The 21,999-nt window shown below is 40.4% G+C and overlaps 1 protein-coding gene and 1 long non-coding RNA gene across 4 annotated transcripts in view; one reads left to right on the plus strand and one right to left on the minus strand.

The window, feature by feature from the left end:
* The window catches only part of LOC102079407 (furin-like protease kpc-1), a 209,374-nt gene that overhangs the window by 163,591 nt on the left and 23,784 nt on the right, over nucleotides 1–21,999 (minus strand). For all 3 annotated transcript variants that reach the window (XM_005472550.4, XM_019364583.2, XM_005472551.4), the window contains exons 4-5: nucleotides 14,035–14,116; nucleotides 4,297–4,400 (exon numbers count right to left, since the gene is read on the minus strand). In XM_005472550.4, the coding sequence (XP_005472607.1) occupies nucleotides 4,297–4,400; nucleotides 14,035–14,116 (186 nt within the window). The remainder of the gene's footprint in view (nucleotides 1–4,296; nucleotides 4,401–14,034; nucleotides 14,117–21,999) is intronic.
* Nucleotides 2,047–10,953, plus strand: LOC112848187 (uncharacterized). Its single transcript, XR_003222151.1, has 3 exons — nucleotides 2,047–2,301; nucleotides 10,159–10,234; nucleotides 10,825–10,953. It is a non-coding gene; the product is annotated as an uncharacterized LOC112848187 (long non-coding RNA).

The following is a 21,999-nucleotide window of genomic DNA, read 5'->3' on the forward strand; positions in this document are numbered from 1 at the left end:
GTTGGGAAACACTGGTCCAACTGGATGGATGAATGGTCAAAACTTCACTGTGCATTATTGTTATTACTGTACTGTATGTGAATATATTACCCTCTGAATCTGTGCTACATGTGCATTAATGGAAATGTTTACAGTCGCTGGGTTATGAGGAAACATGTGCACATCCAGTGATACTTTCAGAAACCATATGTACGTTCAAAGTGCCCATAAGAAGCCCGGGGAGTTCATGGACGAGTCACATAGACAGGTCTTTCATCCTTTCACTTCAAACCACACAATCCACCCACACGCACACACACACAATTCCACACACTGCTGTGCAGAAATTCTACCAACGTGAGGCACGAGAACCATCTTGGCAGCTCCCATGAGTCCTAATGGCCCCACACACTACACAGACACATTCCCTTGATAGCTTTAAGTGAAGCTTCAGACTTGCATCTCCATGCAAACACATTCTCACAGGCGCACAAACCATAAAGGTAGTGCCAAAAGGTAGCGCGCAAGCTGTCTCACCAAAAATGTCAGCAGCTTCCCAAACATCCCCTGCCCACACACACAAAGCCAATCTGATATTCAAAGTGAGTTTTTCAAGAGGCTTCAACTCTGTTGTTGTTATCATGAAGAGAGAGAGAGAGAGAGAACGAGGGGGAGAAGAACACACAATGGAAAAAATGGTTACGAGGTGGTGGCGGTGGGTGGTGGTAGTTGTGGTAGGCAGGACTTGTTTGTGTGTTTCTGTGTGTGTGTGTGTGTGTGTGTGTGTGTGTGTGTGTGTGTGTGCGCGTGTGTGTGTGTGTGTGTGTGTGTGCTTTCGTATGTGTGTGTTTTGGGGGCTGCATCTGGGGAGCAGCAATGCTTTGTTGTTGCTGTGCGAATAAAGCTGATGAATGGAGGCAGCTAGCAGGCTAACGTCCACCAGAGCACGAGGACCGGCCCAGGGGAAAACGCACACACAACCAAAGGTACACCAAAATAAACACACACACAAACACACACACTCACACACCTTTGTGAACTTGGATATAAGCCCACAGAGAGGCATTTTGAACACTGATTCACCTCACGCAGTCGTAGAGTGATCACCAACAACATACACACACACGTGCAGAATCACGATCATTCTCTGAAGCACTGAAATATACCAATCGTGTGTTTCTCTAGTAAATGAACGTCTGGCACACACAAGCACAAATGCACACATGATCAAAGACATATACCTTTGGAGTTTTGGAAAGTTCATGCAACAAGAAAAAACAACAGTGGCACTTTTTCTATGCAGAAGACACACGTGTAAACAGAGTGATAACATAGCAATCTCTGGCTTCCCTGCCTTTATCTCAGCTGCCCCTCAGCGAAAACATACACACACTCTCTCTCATATAAACACACAGTAGGCACGCTCAAGATGCTGCGTGGATTTCAGAGGCTTTGAATGAGCTCCTCAGGAGGGGCTTGACTCCGTCTAACAAAAAGGGTACAATAGGCTCCACTTGCCTTGTGTGTGTACAGGAGGGTATAGCCCATCAGGTACAGCTTTTAGCGAACATACATGCCAGACTAGCACACACAAACATATATTTGTCTGGTCCTGGCAGGCTACCAACCCTGAGCAGATTACTGACCCTCAATCAATATCTACATCCACTAGAGGCTGATTAAACACAACAGAACGAAAGCAGGAGAGCAGGGCTAGTGAGCAGGAGAGAGAGGGAGGGCCAGACAGAGAGAGCAATGTCCTCAACGTTAAAGACGCCTTTCATTTTTCTTGATTAATGAGTGATTGATAATTATGTTCTATTTCTCAGTTCATGCAATCATTCCATAAAGTTAATGTTAATCCGCTTAGTGTCATACTGCATGCTCCAGCACATGAATCATACTGTGTTTCATAAACAGTCTTGTCAATAAGCTTTCTAAATCAAGAGAGGTGACTATTTGCAACAAAATCGTGCTCATAAGAAAAGAAACTGTCAGATTTTTTTTTTCTCTCACTAGTGCTTCATATGCCCCCATCATCTCTCCTGACTTCCTCTGTTTCTGTCTCCACCTCCCTCCACCCCCATCCTGACTTTCACCCCTTCATCTTGCCCTGAGAGCTGAGGTGTCAATCATTCTGTTGCCGGTTGCTCTGGTGAATCTCTGACCCCGCCCCTCCTCCTCCTCGCGCTGCCAGATTACGCCCTCGTATGTCAGTCAAGAACGTCTGCCCTGACGATTGGACGAGCCCTGGCTGCCCTGTATTAGTAATAAACCTTTGGTTTATCTAATACAGGCTGTTGAATTGTTGACTACACTTTGGTAAGAGTAAAGGAATTATTCAAACCTATCAAGGAATTGGATAAAGCATAAGTTACATAATGTAACCAGTTGTGTAAATGCAAACATAATCTAAAGAAAAAAAAAAACAGGGACAGGGTTTCTCAATAAGCAGCCTTCCTATTCAGCTGGTTACTGAGCTTTAATATACTTTTTGGTACCAACCGAATGTGTCAGGAGAGGTACTCAAGGCTGTTAAGCACATACGTTTCTGTAATAAACTGAAACGTGTGTGCTTAAACAAATTTTAAAAAGTTAACAACAGCTTACGAAGCATCATAGACATACCTGTGACAATATAATGACCAGTGTTGGGTTTTTTTCCCTCAGAAAAGATTCATTCAACAAACATTTCTAAAGACAGATCCAGAACTTCGTGTCTTAAAGTTACAGTGTCTAAAATTTTCAATGCTAGATTTCGGTAGATTGCAAATATCAGTTAACTGAGGTCTGCTTTCTCACAGCTACTGTGGCTGCTGTAGGAAAAACATGTTTTAGTCAGGCCAGAAAGATCAAAAATATGAACTTTAGACTGTACCTCATAACGGCCATGGCCAGCCGGCGTGTTTCTGCTATGTTTGAACCAGATTCGTTCTGGACTTTTTCCCCATGTGTTAAAGGCTGCCAGTCCACTGTTTACCTCAGCTGTCAATGCCGGGCGAGAAGCCTCCACCTTTATTTACTCCAGGGGTTGGGGAACTCCAGGCCTCAAGGGCTGGTGTAATGCAGGTTTTAGATGTGTCCTTGATCCAACACAGTTTATTTAAATGGCTAAATTACCTCCTCAACATGTCTTGAAGTTCTCCAGAGGCCTGGTAATGAAGTAGTCATTCGATTCAGGTGTGTTGAGCCAGGGTGATAGCTAAAACCTGCAGGACACCGGCCCTTGAGGCCTGGAGTTCCCCACCCGTGATTTACTTTGTAAGGGGCTGTAAAACTTTATGAACGAACTCTAATATACGGTTCACTGAGTCAGAGAAGCTCACTTCTAAATGATGACAGCCATACTGAGGTGCGTTATTGAACATATGCTGAGCGTCGGTAAGCGCTACTGTTTTTGGAGCTGTTAGCTACTCTTAGCCTCTTAGCCTGCTGTTAACACAAGAAATATTGTTGGACTCTGACACTTAGCAAATTAACTCTCATACTATGTAAGAATGTAATCAAATCAGCAGGAATGTGGGATTCTCTTGAACCTAACATTAGCTGGTGTAATGTGAGCTTATAAACAGCTGTTGTTGTTGTTTAGCCAGCTCTTGTCAGGTGTACAGAGACAGGAAGGTCATCTAATGTAGCTGACAATAACTAACTGCAACAATATTGGGAATAATAAGTATATTTATGCACATTTCTATATGTTAGAGCCTAAAATACAGTTCCGGAGATGAGGCTTGAGATAAGGAGGAAGAGGATGACATCATGCAAACTCTAAAATTAACTTGAATTTCTGATTTAGATGCTAATCTGTGAATTTTGACTACTTGAAATATTTTATAATAAAAGGCTGTAGATGCAGCTATTAAATAATTTTTACGTTATTAAAAAATGTGCCTTTTTATACCCAAGCATCCTGTCCCTTTGCTCCTTTTGGTCTTCTCAAACATAGTGTACAAGTATCGTCCAAACAGGATGAACAAGACTCTGCAGAATGGATGAGCATGTCTTGTTGTTGCGGCCCAGTTGTGTGTCAGTGTTGCTCCGAGCCTCATCAATCCCTGACATCTGTCTCAGTTCAACATGGACAACCCCCTTCACCTCCTCTCTCGCTCACTCTTTCCTCCTCCACAATCCCCCCCATCTCTCTATCGTCCGTCTCACTCTCCAGTCACACATGAAAGCCTGCCTGACTTATGCCTGTCAGAGGAACATCCTTCAACATGAAGATGAGAAAAGTCGGGGGTGGGGCTTCCAGATAAGACCAATGAACACATACAAACACACACTACTACACATACACATACACATAAATACACCCACCAGTTCCCACTGCATGGGCCAGAGAGGGTCATTGAAGGTGAGGGACTGGTCGCTCTTATTCTCCTCGGGCTGCTTGTCAGTTACAGTCTCTTTCCTGTGGGGACCTGCAAGCACACACAACTATCATGTATAAACGTGTGCATGTAGTCTTTCTTTCCTTGTCCTGAACTCTGACTTCAGGACGTCCCTGGTTCCCAACCAATGGCGCAAGGCCTCCCAGATCTCCTTTTTCTCCGCTGAGGTGGAATTCTACTGGCAGATTACCATATCATTAGCATATTATTAGCATCTCATTGCTGCAGAACAGCTTGGCTCGCTGTCTGCGGAAGAGCCATCAGCCCATCAAGGCCTGCACCTTTCCTTCCCTACATTTAATGTTACACCGACTGCCACTCGTTTTCACCCATGCACAGCACTCTCTCTCAGTGCTCTTTACTATCTTCTCGCTATCAGTTTGTTTGATAATTTCTTGAACTGCCAAATTAATTGATATCACACTAGCCTTTTCTGGAAGTGACTGTAATGAAACATCCCACACAAGTATGTATAAATATATCTCAAGTATTAGGATTAATAGGAGATCATTTGGTTCCAAACCAATTTTAATTTGGTGCACGACTCTCTCCAGTGTAGCACTGCTATGAAACAAATAATAATTACAGTTGCTTTACCTTAATAGACTCTGATTAGGATTTGTGTTTTACCGCATGTAAAACACAAATTTAAAATCTGCCTCTGGACACATGACCCAGTATGCAGAGTGTTGTCAGTAAAGCTAACAATAACAGTAGAGAACCACAAGTATTGTTAGAGAGATTCTTCCAAGTCTTTCTGTTAAAAAAATGACTTTTTTTCATATAAAGTAATGTGAATGTAGTTGAATACCACAATTAAAAACAATTAACAATACGCTAATGTATATTTTTACAGAATAATACAGTCTTGTTTTTGCTGGACTTTGGGAGAGGAATGTGTCCCATTCTCGTTGTTCAACAGTCCTGGGTCTCCTTTGTCATATTTATCATTTCATTGTGCATCAAATGTTTTCAACTTATGAAAGATCTGGACTGCAGACAGGCCAATTCAGTACCCGGACTCTTCTAATATGAAGTCATACAATAGATGCATGATTTAGTTGAGCATTTCTGCTTGAAATATATGCGGCATTCCATAAAAAGATGTTTGGATGGGACTCCATGTCACTTAAAATCTGTATATATATTTCAGTGCTGATGCTTCCTTTCCAGATGTGCAAGCTGCCTTTCCCATAGGCAATAATGTACCCCCATGCCACCAGAGATGCTGGCTTTTCAGCTGAGCACTGACAACAAGCCAGATGGTCCAATTCCTCTTTAGTCCTGAGGATGTGGCATCTATGGTTTCCAAAAAGAATTCCATATTTCGATTTGTCTGACAGAACAGTTTTTATTTTATTTTAAACGAGCTTTGGTCCAGAGACGACAGCAGTGTTTCTGGATTATGTTCAACTATGGCTTCTTCTCTGCGTGATAAAGCTTTAACCTGCACTTGTGGATGCCACAACAAACTCTGTTCATAGACAGTGATTTCTGGAAGTGTTCATGAGCCCATGCAGGGTTTTTTCATGTCAGTCATGCCTGTTTTTAATGTAGTGTTGCCTGAGGACCAGAACAACACAGACATTCAGTACTGATTTTCCAGAAATGGGGTTGTATTTTTATTAAACATTAATAAAATACAACATTTTAATTCATCATGACAAATTGTCATCTTGATCACTTTGCTTTACTGTTTAACCTCAAGTATAGACATGTTTTTAAGTAAATATGCAAGGACAGTATAGGACAAATACATGAATGTAAATCAAATTCAACACAATTAAAAAAGAAAGAAATGTTAAAAAATAATTTTTACATACATTCTCTGGGATTTTAGGTCACTTTAGGAAGTAAAATGATTAAACTGTGTAAAATAAAACTGCTCAAGGTTGCCTTGTCCCTTGCAGATGGTGTGGTATGATTCTGTGATTTTATTGTTAAAATTATATATATTGTAAATAATGGGATATTCAAAGTCTTAGCAATTTTACATTGAGTAACATTATTTTGAAGTTGTTTCACAATTTCTAGACGCATTTGTTTTGCAGATTGATGAACCTCTTCCCATCTTTACCTCTGAGAAATGCTGCCTCTCTAAGATGGTCTTTTTATATAGCTATATTTATATAGCTAGCAATCACCCACTGATGCTCTTATGGCAGTTTTTCAGATCAGGTCAGTATCTATTCATCTTCAGGGAAGATATGGTTGAGTACAAATTCACTGAATTCAGATATGAGGACATGCGTTCATATAGTCTGAATTCAGAGCGTTATAACACTAAAATACCGGTATACTGGACAAACAGCTGACAGCATTATATTGCCAGGCTTTTAAATGACACAGTACTGGATTTAACATAGACTACATATTTTATATATATATACTACTGCCATCAAATCCAGCCGCTAACATAATGGTGTAAGTTTACAGTATGAATATCTGCAAATTAAATAGAATATTATCCCTCAAAATATTTTCTCCACCATCTATGCTCAGATCTATGTAGACCGAAGAGGTTGTACACTGGTTGTGCGAACTTATAGAAGAACAATATGAACCTCTTCTTCAGCACACGATGCAGCTGGAACATGACCAGAGGACCCTGACATGCTTTAATGTTTAAATTTTCATTATACAGTCATTTGAAAAAATAATTACTGAAACGGCAGGCTTTTTGGACGTATTTGGACAAGCAAACATTTGATCCACTTTGAAACGGTGCCCACAGATAAGGAGATAATCAAAAGAAAAATATCAAAAGATGCAATTTTCTTCTGTGAAAAGAGTATGCCCACCCTTCGCTTCAGAAGCTAGTATGTCGACCTTTTAGCAGAAAAAAAAAATAAAATCTTGTAGGCGTTTTGCTCAATTACCCACCAGTCTTTAACAACGGCTTGCTAAAAATTTTGACCCTTCTTCCATGCAAAATTCCTTCAGTTGCGAGATGTTTGAGTGCTTTCTTACATGTACTGCCAGTTTCAAATCCCACAACATTTCGATGGGATTTTTCCTGTTTTTTGTTTCCAATAAAAATTGTTTTTTCTTTTCTAACAATGTCTTGGTGGATTTGCTTGTTTAGGATAATCCTGCTGAGAGGTCCACTTCCAGTTCACCTTTCAGACAAAGAACCATATATTATCTTTCAGCTCTTTGATATGATGCTGAATTCACGGCCGAATCACTGACCCCAAGTTGTGCGAGAAAACCACACCAAAGCATGACATTTCCACACAGTTCATATGAGTTTCTTCTCCTCAAAAGCCACCTTTGGTCTGATCCAAACATGTCAACTTTTGTTGTGGCCAAACAACTACTTTTGATTTGTCTGTCCAGTGGACATTATTCCAAAAGGCCTGGTCTTTACTTTTACAGTCACTGGCAAACTGTGCTGTGCACTATTAAACATTGTGAGGCCAAATTAGTATAATCTCTTTCTGACAATACAAATATACATTTTCCCAACAACATTTGCCAGTTATGGGCAGATTCTGTAATGAGACTTCTTTTAGCAGCATAGCTCCTGTGATGAATCTGCTGGGGCAGCCGGTCCCAAAAAATTCAAATTAGCAGTCATTTGAATCTTTCTCAGTTATAGATGAAGTTCTACTTTTTCTGCTTCTTCTGGCTGCTCCCTTGAGTAGTTGTCACAGCAGATAATCTTTCTCCACCTCACCCTATCGCTAGCGTCCTCCTATGTCACACCAACCCCCACATGTCCTGCTTCACTACATCCTTCCTGCACATGTACAGACCATCTCAACTTTGCCGCTCTAACTTTATCTCCAAAATGCTCGACCTGAGGTGTCTTTCTGATGTACTCATCTTAATCTTGTTACTCCTAACAAAAACCATAGTATCTTCAGATCTGCCACCTCCAGCTCAGCCTCCTGCCTTTTCGTCAATGCACGTCTCTGCAATTTCTCTTCAGATCTTGATGGTTCACCACACTTCAATAACAATTGCAACACCAGACGCTGGATGTGAGAGGTTGAAATAACACATGTTCCACCTGTTTCTCCCCAAGGAGGCTCTAATCATTGGCACCTAATCGGGAACACCTGATTCTAACGTTATCAGTCTGACAGTGTTGGTAATATCGGGATACACTTCCTCTTTTTCATTCTTCTGATTTGTTTTTACTGATTTATTTCTTAACATTTATTTGACTACATTTGACAGTGGCTCCATAGTGTAGTGGTTTACACATTTGCCTAATTAGCGAAAGATCCCAAGTTTGTTTCTGTGAAGGGACACAAATCCCTTTGGGGTTTTGTCAGGACGGGAATGTTGTGTAGAAATCTGTTAAACCAAATATGTGGTGTTACTAGCAGTGGTGACCCTTTGTCAGTAAAGGAGCGGTTGAATATAGCTATATTTTATAATGACATCTAATATGTAACAACACAACTTCTTATCTTTTAGTCTTTCAAAAGGATTTGATGTTTGCTCGTCCAAATATGTCAAACAGGTTATCTGCAGGTTATCTGAAGCTTTAATTGAACAGGTTTATAAGGAAATGTATTAAATGTTTAGGAATTACACACATTTTTGCATGTAGAGCCAGTAGAGACTCAAATGTTATTGGACAATTAACTGATACATGTTTCATGACTAAGCCTGTTCCCTTCTTATTCCATGGCAACTTAAGCTGACAAAAGATCTGAAGTTGATTCCAATAGTTCAATGTCCATTTTGTAACCGTTCACTAGAACTCTCAATATGAAGTTATGAAGGAATGTCAGTGCAAGTTAAGGAGGCCATCCTGAGACTGGAATATCAAAATAAACCTCTCAGAGAGATAGCAAAACTTATGGATTAGCCAAAACAACAATTTGGTAAACAACCTTCATAAAAAGAAGAAAAAAAACTGACCGACTCAGCAATGCCAAAAGGCCTGAAAGACAACTAGTGTAAAGTGTAAAATAAGTGAGATATTCCCATGATTAAGATAAACACCTTCACAACACCCAACCAAGTCAAGAACTCTGTCAAGGAGGCAGCAGTATCATTGTTCAAGTCTACAATCAAGATATAACTTAATGAATGGTAATACAGAGAATTTACAACAAAGTGCAAACCACTGGTTACACTCAAGAACATAAAGGCCAGATTAGACTTTGTCAGAAAACATCTAATAAACCTTGCACTGTTCTAAAAATAGGATTGAGGCAGAGAAACCAAGATTAACTTGTGTCAGAATGATGGGAAGAGGAAAGCATAGAGGAGAGAAACAGTTTTTGTGATCCAAAGCATACCACACCATCTGTCAAACATGCCCATACCATATATATATGGTTACTGAAGGCAAAACTCAAGGCTTTCTTTCTGTCTTTCTTTCTTTTCTGACCATCTTTTACATTTTTCCACTATGAATTGTTAACAAAGGAAACCCTGATTACTTTCCTAGTTTTAAATGCTATAGAAAATTTATTGTACCAAATCATAAATTCAGTTTACTATTACTATTTGTATTCTGTGCTTGAATAGAGTTTAGGATGCCTTAATGAGGCTTTTCCACCCTGCCAAGTAACAAGCATGTTACTTGGCAGGGTGGAATGCTCGTATTTGAGATATTTAATACTGGCACACTTTAATGAACATTGGCAGCTCGAATTCAAAGATACTTGCAAAAACATTATACTTGAAAAGTTCACATCGGCCAAAGAGTGCATTCTCTTTCTTTATTTCTTCATCCTTTATGTACATAAACACACAGCTGCGATGTTGATCCATCGTATCACGGCTGTTTTATCTTTGTTCTACATTTTCTATCATTTGTCAGAGCGGAAGCTAAGCGGGCTGTGAGGACGGTAATACACAAGAACAGACAAGAAAGACTGAGAGCACTGCAGCAGGACGTGAGCCAGCACATTCTTCTGCAAACACAGCCACCAATTCCCATCACTCACACACACACACACACACACACAAGCTCGTTTTAATATCTTAGTGAGGACATCTCATTGACATAATGCTTTCACTAGCCGCTTACCCAAACCTTAGCCATCAAAAATGAATGCCTATTCCTAACCCCTAAACCTAACCTAATTGTAACCCTAACACTAAAACCACATTTTGAGCCTCAAAAATGCCTTCAAACTTGTGAGAATGGGCATTTTGTCCCCATAAGTGACCATTGGTCCCCACAAGTATAGTAGCATGCCAGTTTTCTGTCCTCACAAAGATGTGTAAACATGCACACACATACACACACACAGTCATCAGTGGTTTACTGTTGTAAAGCTTACAGTGATCTATTCAAACACAGTAAAACACCTGCTACAGACACATAGATATTTAATATACCTATGAACAAAAGTACTACTAAACTGTACAAATGTTTGTAATTCTGTCTCCCTCTCTCTCTCCTATTCACATACATATATACTGGAATTACTCAAATGTGTAATATGTATGTATGTATGTATGTATATCTATCTATATGCAGGACATACATGGAACGCCACAGAAACATCTCTGCCGAATACGGCCTGGAAGTCCCAAGGTCAAAATGGGAGACGCCCCCTGGGGTGGTGGAGAATGACCGAGCTAAGATCCTGTGGGACTTCCAGATACAGACGGACAAAATGGTGATGGCTAAGCAACCAGACATAGTGGTGGTAAACAAACAGAAGAAGACGGCTGTAGTGATCGATGTAGTGGTTCCCAATGACAGCAACATCAGAAAGAAGGAACACGAGAAGCTGGAGAAATACCAAAGGCTCAGAGAAGAGCTCGAGAAAATGTGGAGGGTGAAGGTAACAGTGGTCCCAGTGGTAATCGGAGCACTAGGTGCGGTGACTCCCAAACTAGGCGAGTGGCTCCAGCAGATCCCAGGAACAACATCCGAGATCTCTGTCCAGAAGAGCGCAGTCCTGGGAACAGCTAAGATACTGCGCAGGACCCTCAAGCTCCCAGGCCTCTGGTAGAGGACCCGAGCTTGAAGAATAGACTGCCCACAGGGGCGAGTGGGGGATTTTTTATTTATTTATTTATATATATGTATATGTCACACATTTTAGTAATTCCAGTATGTGGCCATTTTACACCATTAAATATTTATTATCCTTATTTTTGTTTCTGTTGTTTTTATGCCTGAGCTTTGAAACTAGTTGTGGGATTCTTGTTTTTGTGGTATTTTTGAGTTTTCTTTTTCTTATAACAGATGTTTCCTGCTTGGTTTCTTTATGCTGCTATTATCAGGTTTAGTTTCGGAATCTAGTTCCCGTTTGTGGTTTTGTTTATATGTAATTCCTTGAGTTTCAAGCTTGTGTTATGTGTTCACATGTTCCTGGTTAATTTTGGTCATCTTTTGTGTTTTGTGTTTAATTTAACTTCTGTTGTCTCATCAGCTGTGATTGTAGCTGTGTTGCCTTTGGTTTCCACTCTACCCTGAATGGTTGTATTTAACCCCTCTGTTTGCATCTATTCTTTGTTGTGCTGTATTGTTGTTGTCCCGGTGTGCTGTCTGCCAGTTGACGGATTTTGTTGACTCTTTGGACTTTGCTATCAGCATAAATAAAGGTTTGCTTTTTGTTTACATCCATCTACCTGTACAGCCTGCCTTTGGGTCATCACTTCTGCAAAACGTGACAATAGATAATTAAACTTAAAAACTGTGGCTCAGTAAACTCTCAGCGCAATAATGTTTTCTTTTGGCATGTCTCTTTCTATCTTCTTTCTCATTTTGCTAAACATTAGACTCAAACACTTGCTGCATTTCACTTCAGTGCAGCATGCTCATTTTTTATGTACTCTCTGAGGACCTGTAACTGAGAAAACCTTCTTAGTATGAAGGTCAAATTTGGCAGACTTTTATGAATTCATTGCACCAAACTTAGGAGATTCAGAGAGACTCGGGCACTCACTGATATTTCGTGGAATAATGAGCATGTATTTAAAAAAAACTTGAATACATACTACTTTACTCACTAGGACTTTATTTTTGTGACATCTGCACAAATCCAGCATTGTATTTTCAAGCCAAAATCCTGCAAACACACACAAAATTGTTTTTTTTTCTAAATACGAATGCTACAGCTGTTAAATTACCTAACATATTACATTAGCTGCTGTTCCCATTACCCATTTTTACAGGTAAAAATGTCTCAAAAGACAATGAAGAAGTTCAAAAAAGGAATAAATAAACATGTAAAGGCTTGATGCCACTTTTACCACATTTTCAGCTGATATCCATCCACTGATGTCCGCAAACTGAACATTACCTTAGGCCAGATAACCCACCATGATTGGTCTCACCAGCTTAGGCTACATTAGTTTTGCCTCATAACAAGGAAACAAAGCCAGGTGTCTCATTCCTTCTTGTCTTCTTTCTCTTCTCACCCTCTGGGTTTGTGTGCATATGAGCATTAAAACAGAAGCTGCACCTATTCAGCTTCTGTTTTAGCCCATGAAAATCCACGTTAAAGCTCAATCATGCAAAAAAGAAATCATATGTGAACATGGTCCAGAAACCATCATCTCTGGGCCAGAAAACTGTTCTGTGGTCAGACAAATCAAGATCTGACATTCTTTTTGGAAAACACGAACACTGCATCCTCTGGACTAAAGAGGAAAGGGAGCATCTGGCTTGTTATCAGCGCTCCGTTTAAAAGCCTGCATCTCTGATGGTATGGGGGTACATTAGTGCCTATGGAATTGGCAGGTTGCACATCTGGAAAGACTGGATCAGTGCAGGTTATGCATGCCCAACCAGATGACATCTTTTTTCGTCGAAGGCCTTGCATATTTAAGCAAAAACAAAATAAACAAAAAAAAACACATAGTGCTTCTATTACAACAGCATGGCTTCATAGTAGAAAAGCTGAGTGTTGAACTGACCCGCCTGCATTTGAGATCTTTAAGCAACTGAGAACATTTGGAGCATCATGAAATGAAAAATATGCCAAAGGAGAGTCAGGACTGCTGAGCAGCGAGAATCTGATACCAGACAAAAATGGAACAACATTCTTCTCCCAAAACTCCAGCAGCTGGTCTCCTCAGTTCCCAGATGTTTACAGACTGCTGGTAAAAGAAGAGGGGATGCTACACAGTCTTAAACATGGCCCTGTCCACATTTTATTGAGATGTGTCACTGCCCAACAAATTCAAAATGACATTTGAATGATTTATATTTTTCCTAAAATGCTACATTCTCTAAATTAAAACAATATGTTGTATTTTGAATGGGGTTTATGAGAGCTGCAAGTCATTGCATTCTACTGTATTTATTTATACTTCACACCATGTGCCAACTTTTCTGAAATTGGGCCTGATGAAGCAAACTGGCTATTGAAAGCCAAACTAAGAAACACTTTAACTGCAGTTGTTTATTTTCTTTGGCCTTTTTATAGTTTTATTTGAAAGGGTACAGTGAAGAATGACAGGAAAGCAGAGGGAGAGACATGTGGCTAAGGGCCACGGGTCAGATTCAAACCCGGGCCGGCCACTCTCAGCCATGGTCACCTGCTCATCCCAGTGAGCTAAACCAGTGCCCGCCTTCAGTTGTTTATTTAGTAATGGATATTTCATGGCAGAGGGAAATAGTATTGATTTGAACCAAAGTTTTCTGTGAAAATCATGGAAATTCAGAAAATATAATAACTCAGCACAGTGAAAAACAAAGGATTAGTCAAGGAACAGTATTAGTCAAACTTGCCATTAGTAGTGCCACGGTCCAGTCTTGTCACAGGAACTCGTTTGTGTCTGTAATGGCAGTGCTGCCTCTGCACCCAGTGAACCTGGAAATCACACAACAAAAAGAATCAGAGCTCACCTGTAAACTGGAACTATTAGTTTGTAATCTTCTCACTGATAAATGAAGGTAACTCTGAGTATTTTCATGTCTGTGTTCTCCACTTTTCTTATACAGGCATTTCAATGTATTTCACTATTAGTGGATGTATTGCGGGGAATCTGAAGCAGTAAAGGTCAAGTTTGAAGTGGTTTGAATATTTCAGCTGGTTCAAGTTCAAGTTCTTTTTTGGTAAATTTTCTGCCTCTGGGAAACACTGCAGTGAAACACACAAATAATGTACCTGCAAACACCTCACGTGTATCTACATGTCGCCAATTGCTTGTTCACAGGAAATCACTGGACTTGTCCTGACATTTGGAATAAAATGATACAGAAGAAGATGCTGTGGCCTGATTTAAACTCCATGAATGGAAGCAACCCATCACATATTGGGCTGTAATGCATATAAAATGATTTGGAAATATGAAGAAAAAAAATCACTTCACCTTAACGAATCACCTTTGGCTCATCCCAAAGACGCTCATGCACTACAGCTCTAATAACCGTCTGTCTCAAGTTCGCTTTCGCAATTTAACTTTTTTTCTTGTTCTAGTTTTACGAGGATAAAAGCAAGACAGTGAGAGGCACCGAACAAATAAAATATTTTGTCCTATTCTGCTTCACATTACTTTGAAATAGAGGGGAAAAATCCATAGCACGGGGAGAGCTGGGCATCTTTATGGAGGAGAGTAAAAGGTTTCCTCTTCATTAGTTCAAAGAGTACTCGCTTACTCTCTCCTTTGCCGTTCCATTGTCCTGGGTTAAAAGCAACAAAAACACCCCCGCCTCACCTACACCTCTGTCCTCCACAACACGCATGTGCACGCACACACGCGCACGCACGATTTCTTTCATAGGCCGCTGCTCGCAGCTTTGATCTGATAAGAGGCTGGTCCTTGTGAAGGTGGGTGAAGTAAATCAAACAGCAGATCACAGACACGCATACGCGCACGCACATATCACTGTCAGGCCACTATTGTCCTCTTACACTTAAATCAGAGTGGAAGAGGTTGAAAATAAATACTACTGAGAGGCGGCTGCAGTCTTTTATGTTCCTAAAAGCCTGCTTGGTTTATTCCCTCTTCACCATCTTCAATTATACTCAATTAACAAAAGCTAGGAGCTGGTCTAACCTTCCCAAAGAAGACAGCTGTTAAAGCTAAGAACTTGTCATACGTGATGTGAAACAGAGGAGAACTCAGGCAGAGAGAAGATGTGATGTGCACAAATCTGCAAATGTAATCAAATGGGTGTTTATTTTAGGTGCAGCGTATTGATTTATGCTAATTTAAGATGATTTAAAGCATAATAAGCTAAGTGTAACAAACACTTGGATTTGTTAGCACATTTAGGCAATTCCTATTTAGCAAGAGAAACATTGTTTCTAATTTATGTGTGAGCTATACGATTGCTTTTTTTGTTTTGTTTGTTATGAATACAAAGTAATGTACCAAATTCAGAGTACAGCTCCAAACTAGCATTTGCTCAGTATATACTGTGTAGCACCACAGTACACATGGTACATATGTATTCCTCTGAATAATCAGAATAAGAGAACTGATAGTTCACCTTTCATGAGCATTCATTCAGGACATTCACATAAATGTCATCATGCTAATGCAAAACAGACACGAGCAGTTTCCCAATACAGCATGAGCCAGCCACTGGGGTCCACTGAGACTTTATCGTTGGCATGCAATGGACAGCATCACTGAGCAATGGACAGCATCGGTCAGCAATGGACAGCATCGGTGAGCACAAGCTTGCAGCTGCCTTTCACTGAGTTTTTATTTGCACGTTGCAAAGCGCTTCTAAAAAACATAGTTATCTCTGCAAAGGAGGTTATGTTTCTGATAGCATTTGCATGCGTGTCATCATTTTGTCTCTGTAGTTTTTAACAGGTTTTGAGTGAATTCTGGTAAAACTTTGTAGCGGTTTAGAGTGGGGTCGTGTTAACAGTCCATTCAAATTTTGCTTACATCAACCAAGGTCCTCAAGGTCAACTTAACGATTTATTGGGGGAAAACTGACACAAAGCCTTAGAAACTATGATTCTTAGTGTGGTACGTATCGTCAATATATCGAAAGTATAAATATTTTATCACATTTGACCTCTGATCTCTCCCTCAAGGTCAATAGACTGATCTGAAGGTCAAAGCGATAGCGCTATTTAAAACTATGTTGCTTATTGCCATTATTTGTATTGACAGTTTGTTCTGTCATATAGGGAATGACATACGGTGAATCTGAATATCACCTCTGAGCTCTACTTCAAGGTCAAACTTTCAGAAAATTTATTTTATATTTAAAACTCTGTTTACAATTCTACTGTCTTTGTTTGCACTAGAAATGTATGAAATGACACTGGCATATGTGGATTCAAAATATCACATTATAGTTTGCATCCAAATATGTCACATTTGACCTCCTTCAAACTAACCCCAAAATGTGTTGTTTTTTATTGCACTACAAAATTCTTAAAGCGCGTTCAAAAAGAACAACTAAATTAATATGTACAGAATACAATACTATTATTATTAAAATTAAATGCTGTAGAGTGAGCTGCCATGGTGGAGGTTTGCACTCTCCGAATTCTTCTTGTTTAATTATATTTCTGTTTTAACTTCTTCCACTATATACAATATGATTGTTGCATGTTGACCTGCCAGCCACTGAAGGCTTTCTAAATACACTGGTTAAAGAAAGTGGAAACAAGAATATTTTCAGATGCAGCTTAATCGTCAGGTCAAATTAAACTGGGAGTAGTATTGGTAGGCTATTGAAGATTAACTGCTTAGCTAGTTGAAAATGGTTATAACACCAGAGCGGTGTGTGGCAATAGTTCCCAGAAACTTTTAGAGAAAAGTATTTCCAAAGTCAGTCTATTTACATTGGTTTCCAAAAGTGAAACCAATGACAACGGGATGGATGAAAAATTTCCGTGGAGGCGCATAAAGTCGCTGGCAAACAGTGAGTGTGTGCACGCATGTGTGAGGGTGTGTGCGTGTATGTCCCAATAGCCTTGTTAAACCCCTTCAGCCTCTCCTCTCGGGGAGCAGCCAGGACATGGTGATCAATACACATGATAGGGAGCTAATCGCTCTCTGTCAAACCAAGCCCTGCCATCTACTAATGGCACACGCTCACTTGGGAATGCGTGTGTGTGTGTGTGTGTGTGTGTGTGTGTGTGTGTGTGTGTGTGTGTGTGTGTGTGTGTGTGTGTGTGTGTGTGTTTGTGTGTACAGGCCTTAATGGCAGATTGAGACTCTTCAGGGAGTGTTGCTCAAGGTTAGGCTCAGGGGACGAGGGGCAATTGACCATACTGTCTGTGACACTGACCCCTCTACTGTCAGCACATTCATCATCCAACTGTGACACATGGGCAGCACACACACACACACACACACACACACACACACAGGAAACAAAATGCACACAATTTCCAAAAACACATGCCACATATACCTGCACTGAAAAATGACATCGCCCCAAAAAGATGCATTTCATGAATAGATTTCTCTTGTTTAGCCAGCATGTTACAGCACCAAGTAAGTTTGTGCAACATCAATTATCAAAGCTGCTGACACTTTGCCCTTCACAATAAAAGCATCACTAAATAGAAAAAAGATATACAAAGGGAACAAGGTATGTGATCAATGGGATAAAAAATAAAGGCAAAACTGAAAACCAAGTTTGGAAAAATTACTTTCAAACAGTGAGTGGGGTAAAAGAGAGACAGAGAGAGAGCAATGGAGTACTTGCTTGATGCTTGTGCTTGAGGCACAATGTGAATGTGTGGAAGAGGAGGGGAAGAAAGACAGCGCGATGGAAGGAGTAAAACTGTGCATGAATGTGTGTTTAAAGACATCCCATGAAGAATGTGTGTGGGTGTGTGTGTGTGTGTGTGTGCGCGCGCATGTGTATGTTTGTTTGTGTGCAAAAATGGCTCTATAGAACTGAAATGAATGAATAAGGAAGGTGGTGACGAAACACAGAAAGAAAACTGTGGGTGTGAAAGAGAGAGAGAGAGAGAGAATGAGTGTGTGTGTGTGTGTGTGTGTGTGTGTGCAATACTCCCATGTCTCTATATGAATGAGTGGATGCGGTGGATGGCAGGCAGCTGCAGCAGTGTGATAGCCGAGCCGAGCTGCACAGATATCAGCACTGACATTTTGGGCTTCACTACCCACCCACGGCCCCACGGGAAACTGATGGCAATAGCAGCAGCAGTGGCCGCATCACCCCACCGCCGCTGCCTCCGCTGCAGCCCCAACCCCTCCCTGAGCTTGTCAATCTCAAAGCTTTGCTTCCTGACACACTGTCGGCCTTAGCCTGGCTCTGGTTGGACCCATTATGCCACACAGCAGTGAGCACACCGCATGAACCACCGTCACCAGACCCCGCAATGCACGGCTGATTCCTATCTAGTCCTCAACCCTCCCACCACACTCACCAAGTCTGCCTCTTCATTCAATCTCATCTCTAGCTGCCAGACTGATAGTCCTGACCGCAGAGAGAAAAACGACAGAGAAGAGGGGTTTTTGTCTGTGTGTGTGTGTGTGCGTGTGTGTGTGTGTGTGTGTTACTGTTGCCGAGAAGGCGAACAGGGAAAGATGGGGAGCTCTACAGTAGCACATATTAAAAGGAGGGAGGGCGAAACTGCTGAAAGAGAGGAAATAGATAACAGCGCGATACACTCTGGCCCCTCCTCTAGGCTTCTTTTAGGGCACCTCTTGGCCTCCTCTCCCCTACCTCATCCTCCCTCCTTCCTCCTCCCCCACCAACCCCTGGGCCCTCTGGTGTGTTGCTCACTCCATTGTGTCAACCTTCAGAAGTGCTCAGTTTGAGTGGCAGGCCGTCACAGATCAGTTCCCTGCTAAAGCGGCCCGGCAGGCCAGGGTGACGGGCCAGGAAGGGATCTAAGTGGGGTTTATCAGCGCTTCTTAACGCCTCTCCGGCTGCCTGACACAAAAGAGAGGGGGTATTAAACATCTAAAGCAAACCAAAAAGCGTGAAAGCTCCTTATAGGGCCGCGGGATTGCGGATGTGACTGGAGTCTTAAAAAAAATAGCAGAAAAAAAAGAGAGGAAAAAAAAAGAAAAATAAGGAGAGGGGGCAAAAACACACACACAAACGTCTCAACAGTGAGAAAGTATTGAGGGAAAATTCAAATGTTTTTCCTGTCCTTTGTGGATAGAAGAGTGGGTTGGAAAGAGAAAGAAGGAGAGAGAAAGCCTCACATTTGAAACAGACATTATACTACTTGCAAAGCTGAACACAAATATGCAAGTTAGCTAATTTAAATCAGGTAATGGTAACCCAAACAACAGAAATGATAAGATAAGCCTAAATGGCATTAGAGTGGTGGTTGGGGTGAGGCTCTTAACTTCATATTCTGTCTTTTAGACAAATTATCGTTGCAGCCTTTTTGATGCCGCTTGGAAAATAACATCCATCACAAATGAGGCAAAAAAAAACTTAGATTTAACTTAGCATTAAACAAAGCTTCCATAATTGTGCTAAAGCTCCTAAATGAATGTGAATACATGACAGATTAAGCTGTTATTTTGCGAGCTAACAATTATTCTGGCCTTGTAGATTACAACTGTTATATAGTCTATCGCCACAAAATAAAATCACAGTAGTGAACAGATAGGTAAATGACTGGTAAAAATAATTAATAACATTCATGATGAAATTAATGACAGATGGATTTCACTTAGTAGCTTTAGTTGCAGAGACCACTGACCTCATCTATAAAACTGTTTCCTAGATTTATAGTTATTTTCAGAACTAAGAATTGAAGCCCCAACCACATGTTAGCCGCTAACATGTGGTTGGGGTTTAGCAGCTAGCACTCTGTCATATGTCAGTGAATGGTGTCTTTCACTCCCACTGGTGTTGAATCAATAAGTTCATCAGAGTTAAGAGTTGTTTACTGCCCACACAAAGTGATTTGCTCGACTTTGGTGTTGACGTTTGGTTGCTAGTGGACATTCCCGGTTGCCCAATGTCCACTAGCATAATGCCTACTGTTTCTAACACCCACGATATGTCAAAGAGCAGAATCATTCACTCCCATTGGTCGTGGCTTCAACTGCTTGCTTCAAAAATGAGTTCAATTAAGGAACCCATTCACACAATTATCTATCCATCTAATTCATAAATAATTCTGAGTATAAACAAAACCTTTCCAGCAATTTCCCATAACATTTTACGATTATGTATCTGCATGTGAATTTCTGCTTAAGTCATACTTAAGAACAGAAAAGTTGATAATTTTAATAGTAATGTCTGTGCTTTTTTCCTTATCATAAAAAGACAAAATGCATTGATGTGAAAAAAAAACTTGTTTGATTTGTTTTTTGTCACCCATCCTTTTTCATGTATTGCTTAATGGATATATCTAATATGGTTTTTATTTTCAATGCATCAAAACAGTTTGCACATAGAAGAGGTGAGAAGCAGGATGGGCCTGAAAACACTCTTATTCCATCTCTATTCTACAGACACAGCAGTGTAGTAAAGTTATGCTTTATGCTTATCCAAAAGGCAATTAAAATTCCAGGACTTTAGTTTAGGCACAATATCAAGAATTAACAAAGCTTATATAGATTTCTATAATATAATTAACAGGTTCATCAGACAGAGTGTAACTTTTTAAAAGCAACATAAAAGGCTAAACTTGTACTGACAAAAATATTTTTCGATTTGCTGTCATATTATAAACATTATGTGCCGTGATAAACAATTATCACGGCACACTTTCGCTTTTATGTGTTTTTAAGGATTTAACAGACTGCAAATTTTAGGGGTCACTCATCAACTCGATATTCAATCACAAGGAGATCGAGCATCATTTGATAACAACTGGACAATGCATGCTCTATTTTAATTTAGCCCTGGCCATTTAGAATATATTTAAATTTTTATGCAAAAATAAGATTACCTATTGATGAGCTTACACTGGTTAGGTAAGCATTACTAAAAGTTTAGATGTTTTGCTAGCTGCAAGGTAAAGCCTATATTTGACTTTATTTTTTCTAAAAGCTGACCTCCTTGGCCTTTCATCATTATAGCATCCTCGCTATAATAAATATCTTTTAGCGGCCTGCTTATTTTTTTCAGTTTATATAAGAAAAACTTCACACTTGTTCTGCCAGTAATGTCTTTTCTCCTTGACTTCTGTCTGCAGCTTGCAGCTGTCGGCTCGAGTGTTGCATCAATAAGGTGCCTGTACAGCTGAGATTAATGAGACAGATATTAAAACAGATTTCTTTTTAAAAAGAAGATTCAAACCAGGTCATCACAAGACCGGAACATGCTGTGAACAGTGGCTTTCTGTATCTGTGTATTAAGTGTGTAGTACACCAGCAGGGACCAATGTGTGTGTCAGAAGATGGCAGGGGGTTAGTATCTGAGACATTTGGTAAGAGGTCAGTATAGAGTTCGGTCAGAAACATGTCTGCGCGTTTCAGAATGAAACAACAAGAGGTACAATAGTTAGGACAGTTCGGAAGAGAGTCATTGAGGGGAAGCGGGGTTTCAAATAAACTACGTACACACACACACGCAGAGAGACAGAAGAGAAACCATGTGTGTATGTGTCTGTGTTTTTGCTTCGTTAACAGCATTTTAACATGTGCTTTATTTGCCAGATGTGCATATATGGTCTTTATCCATGTGTCTCTAAACCCTCACACTGGTATGTTTTTCCACAGCTTTGCTAATGATGCCATTAGCATTGAGATTAATACCACAGCTGATTGCTGCCTTGCTGACAGAGGGCTGTATCAGCTGGGATTACACAGTGGCAAAACCTCCTCC

This window comes from Oreochromis niloticus, linkage group LG11 (assembly GCF_001858045.2).
Source record: "Oreochromis niloticus isolate F11D_XX linkage group LG11, O_niloticus_UMD_NMBU, whole genome shotgun sequence".
NCBI classification, from domain to species: Eukaryota; Metazoa; Chordata; class Actinopteri; order Cichliformes; family Cichlidae; genus Oreochromis; species Oreochromis niloticus.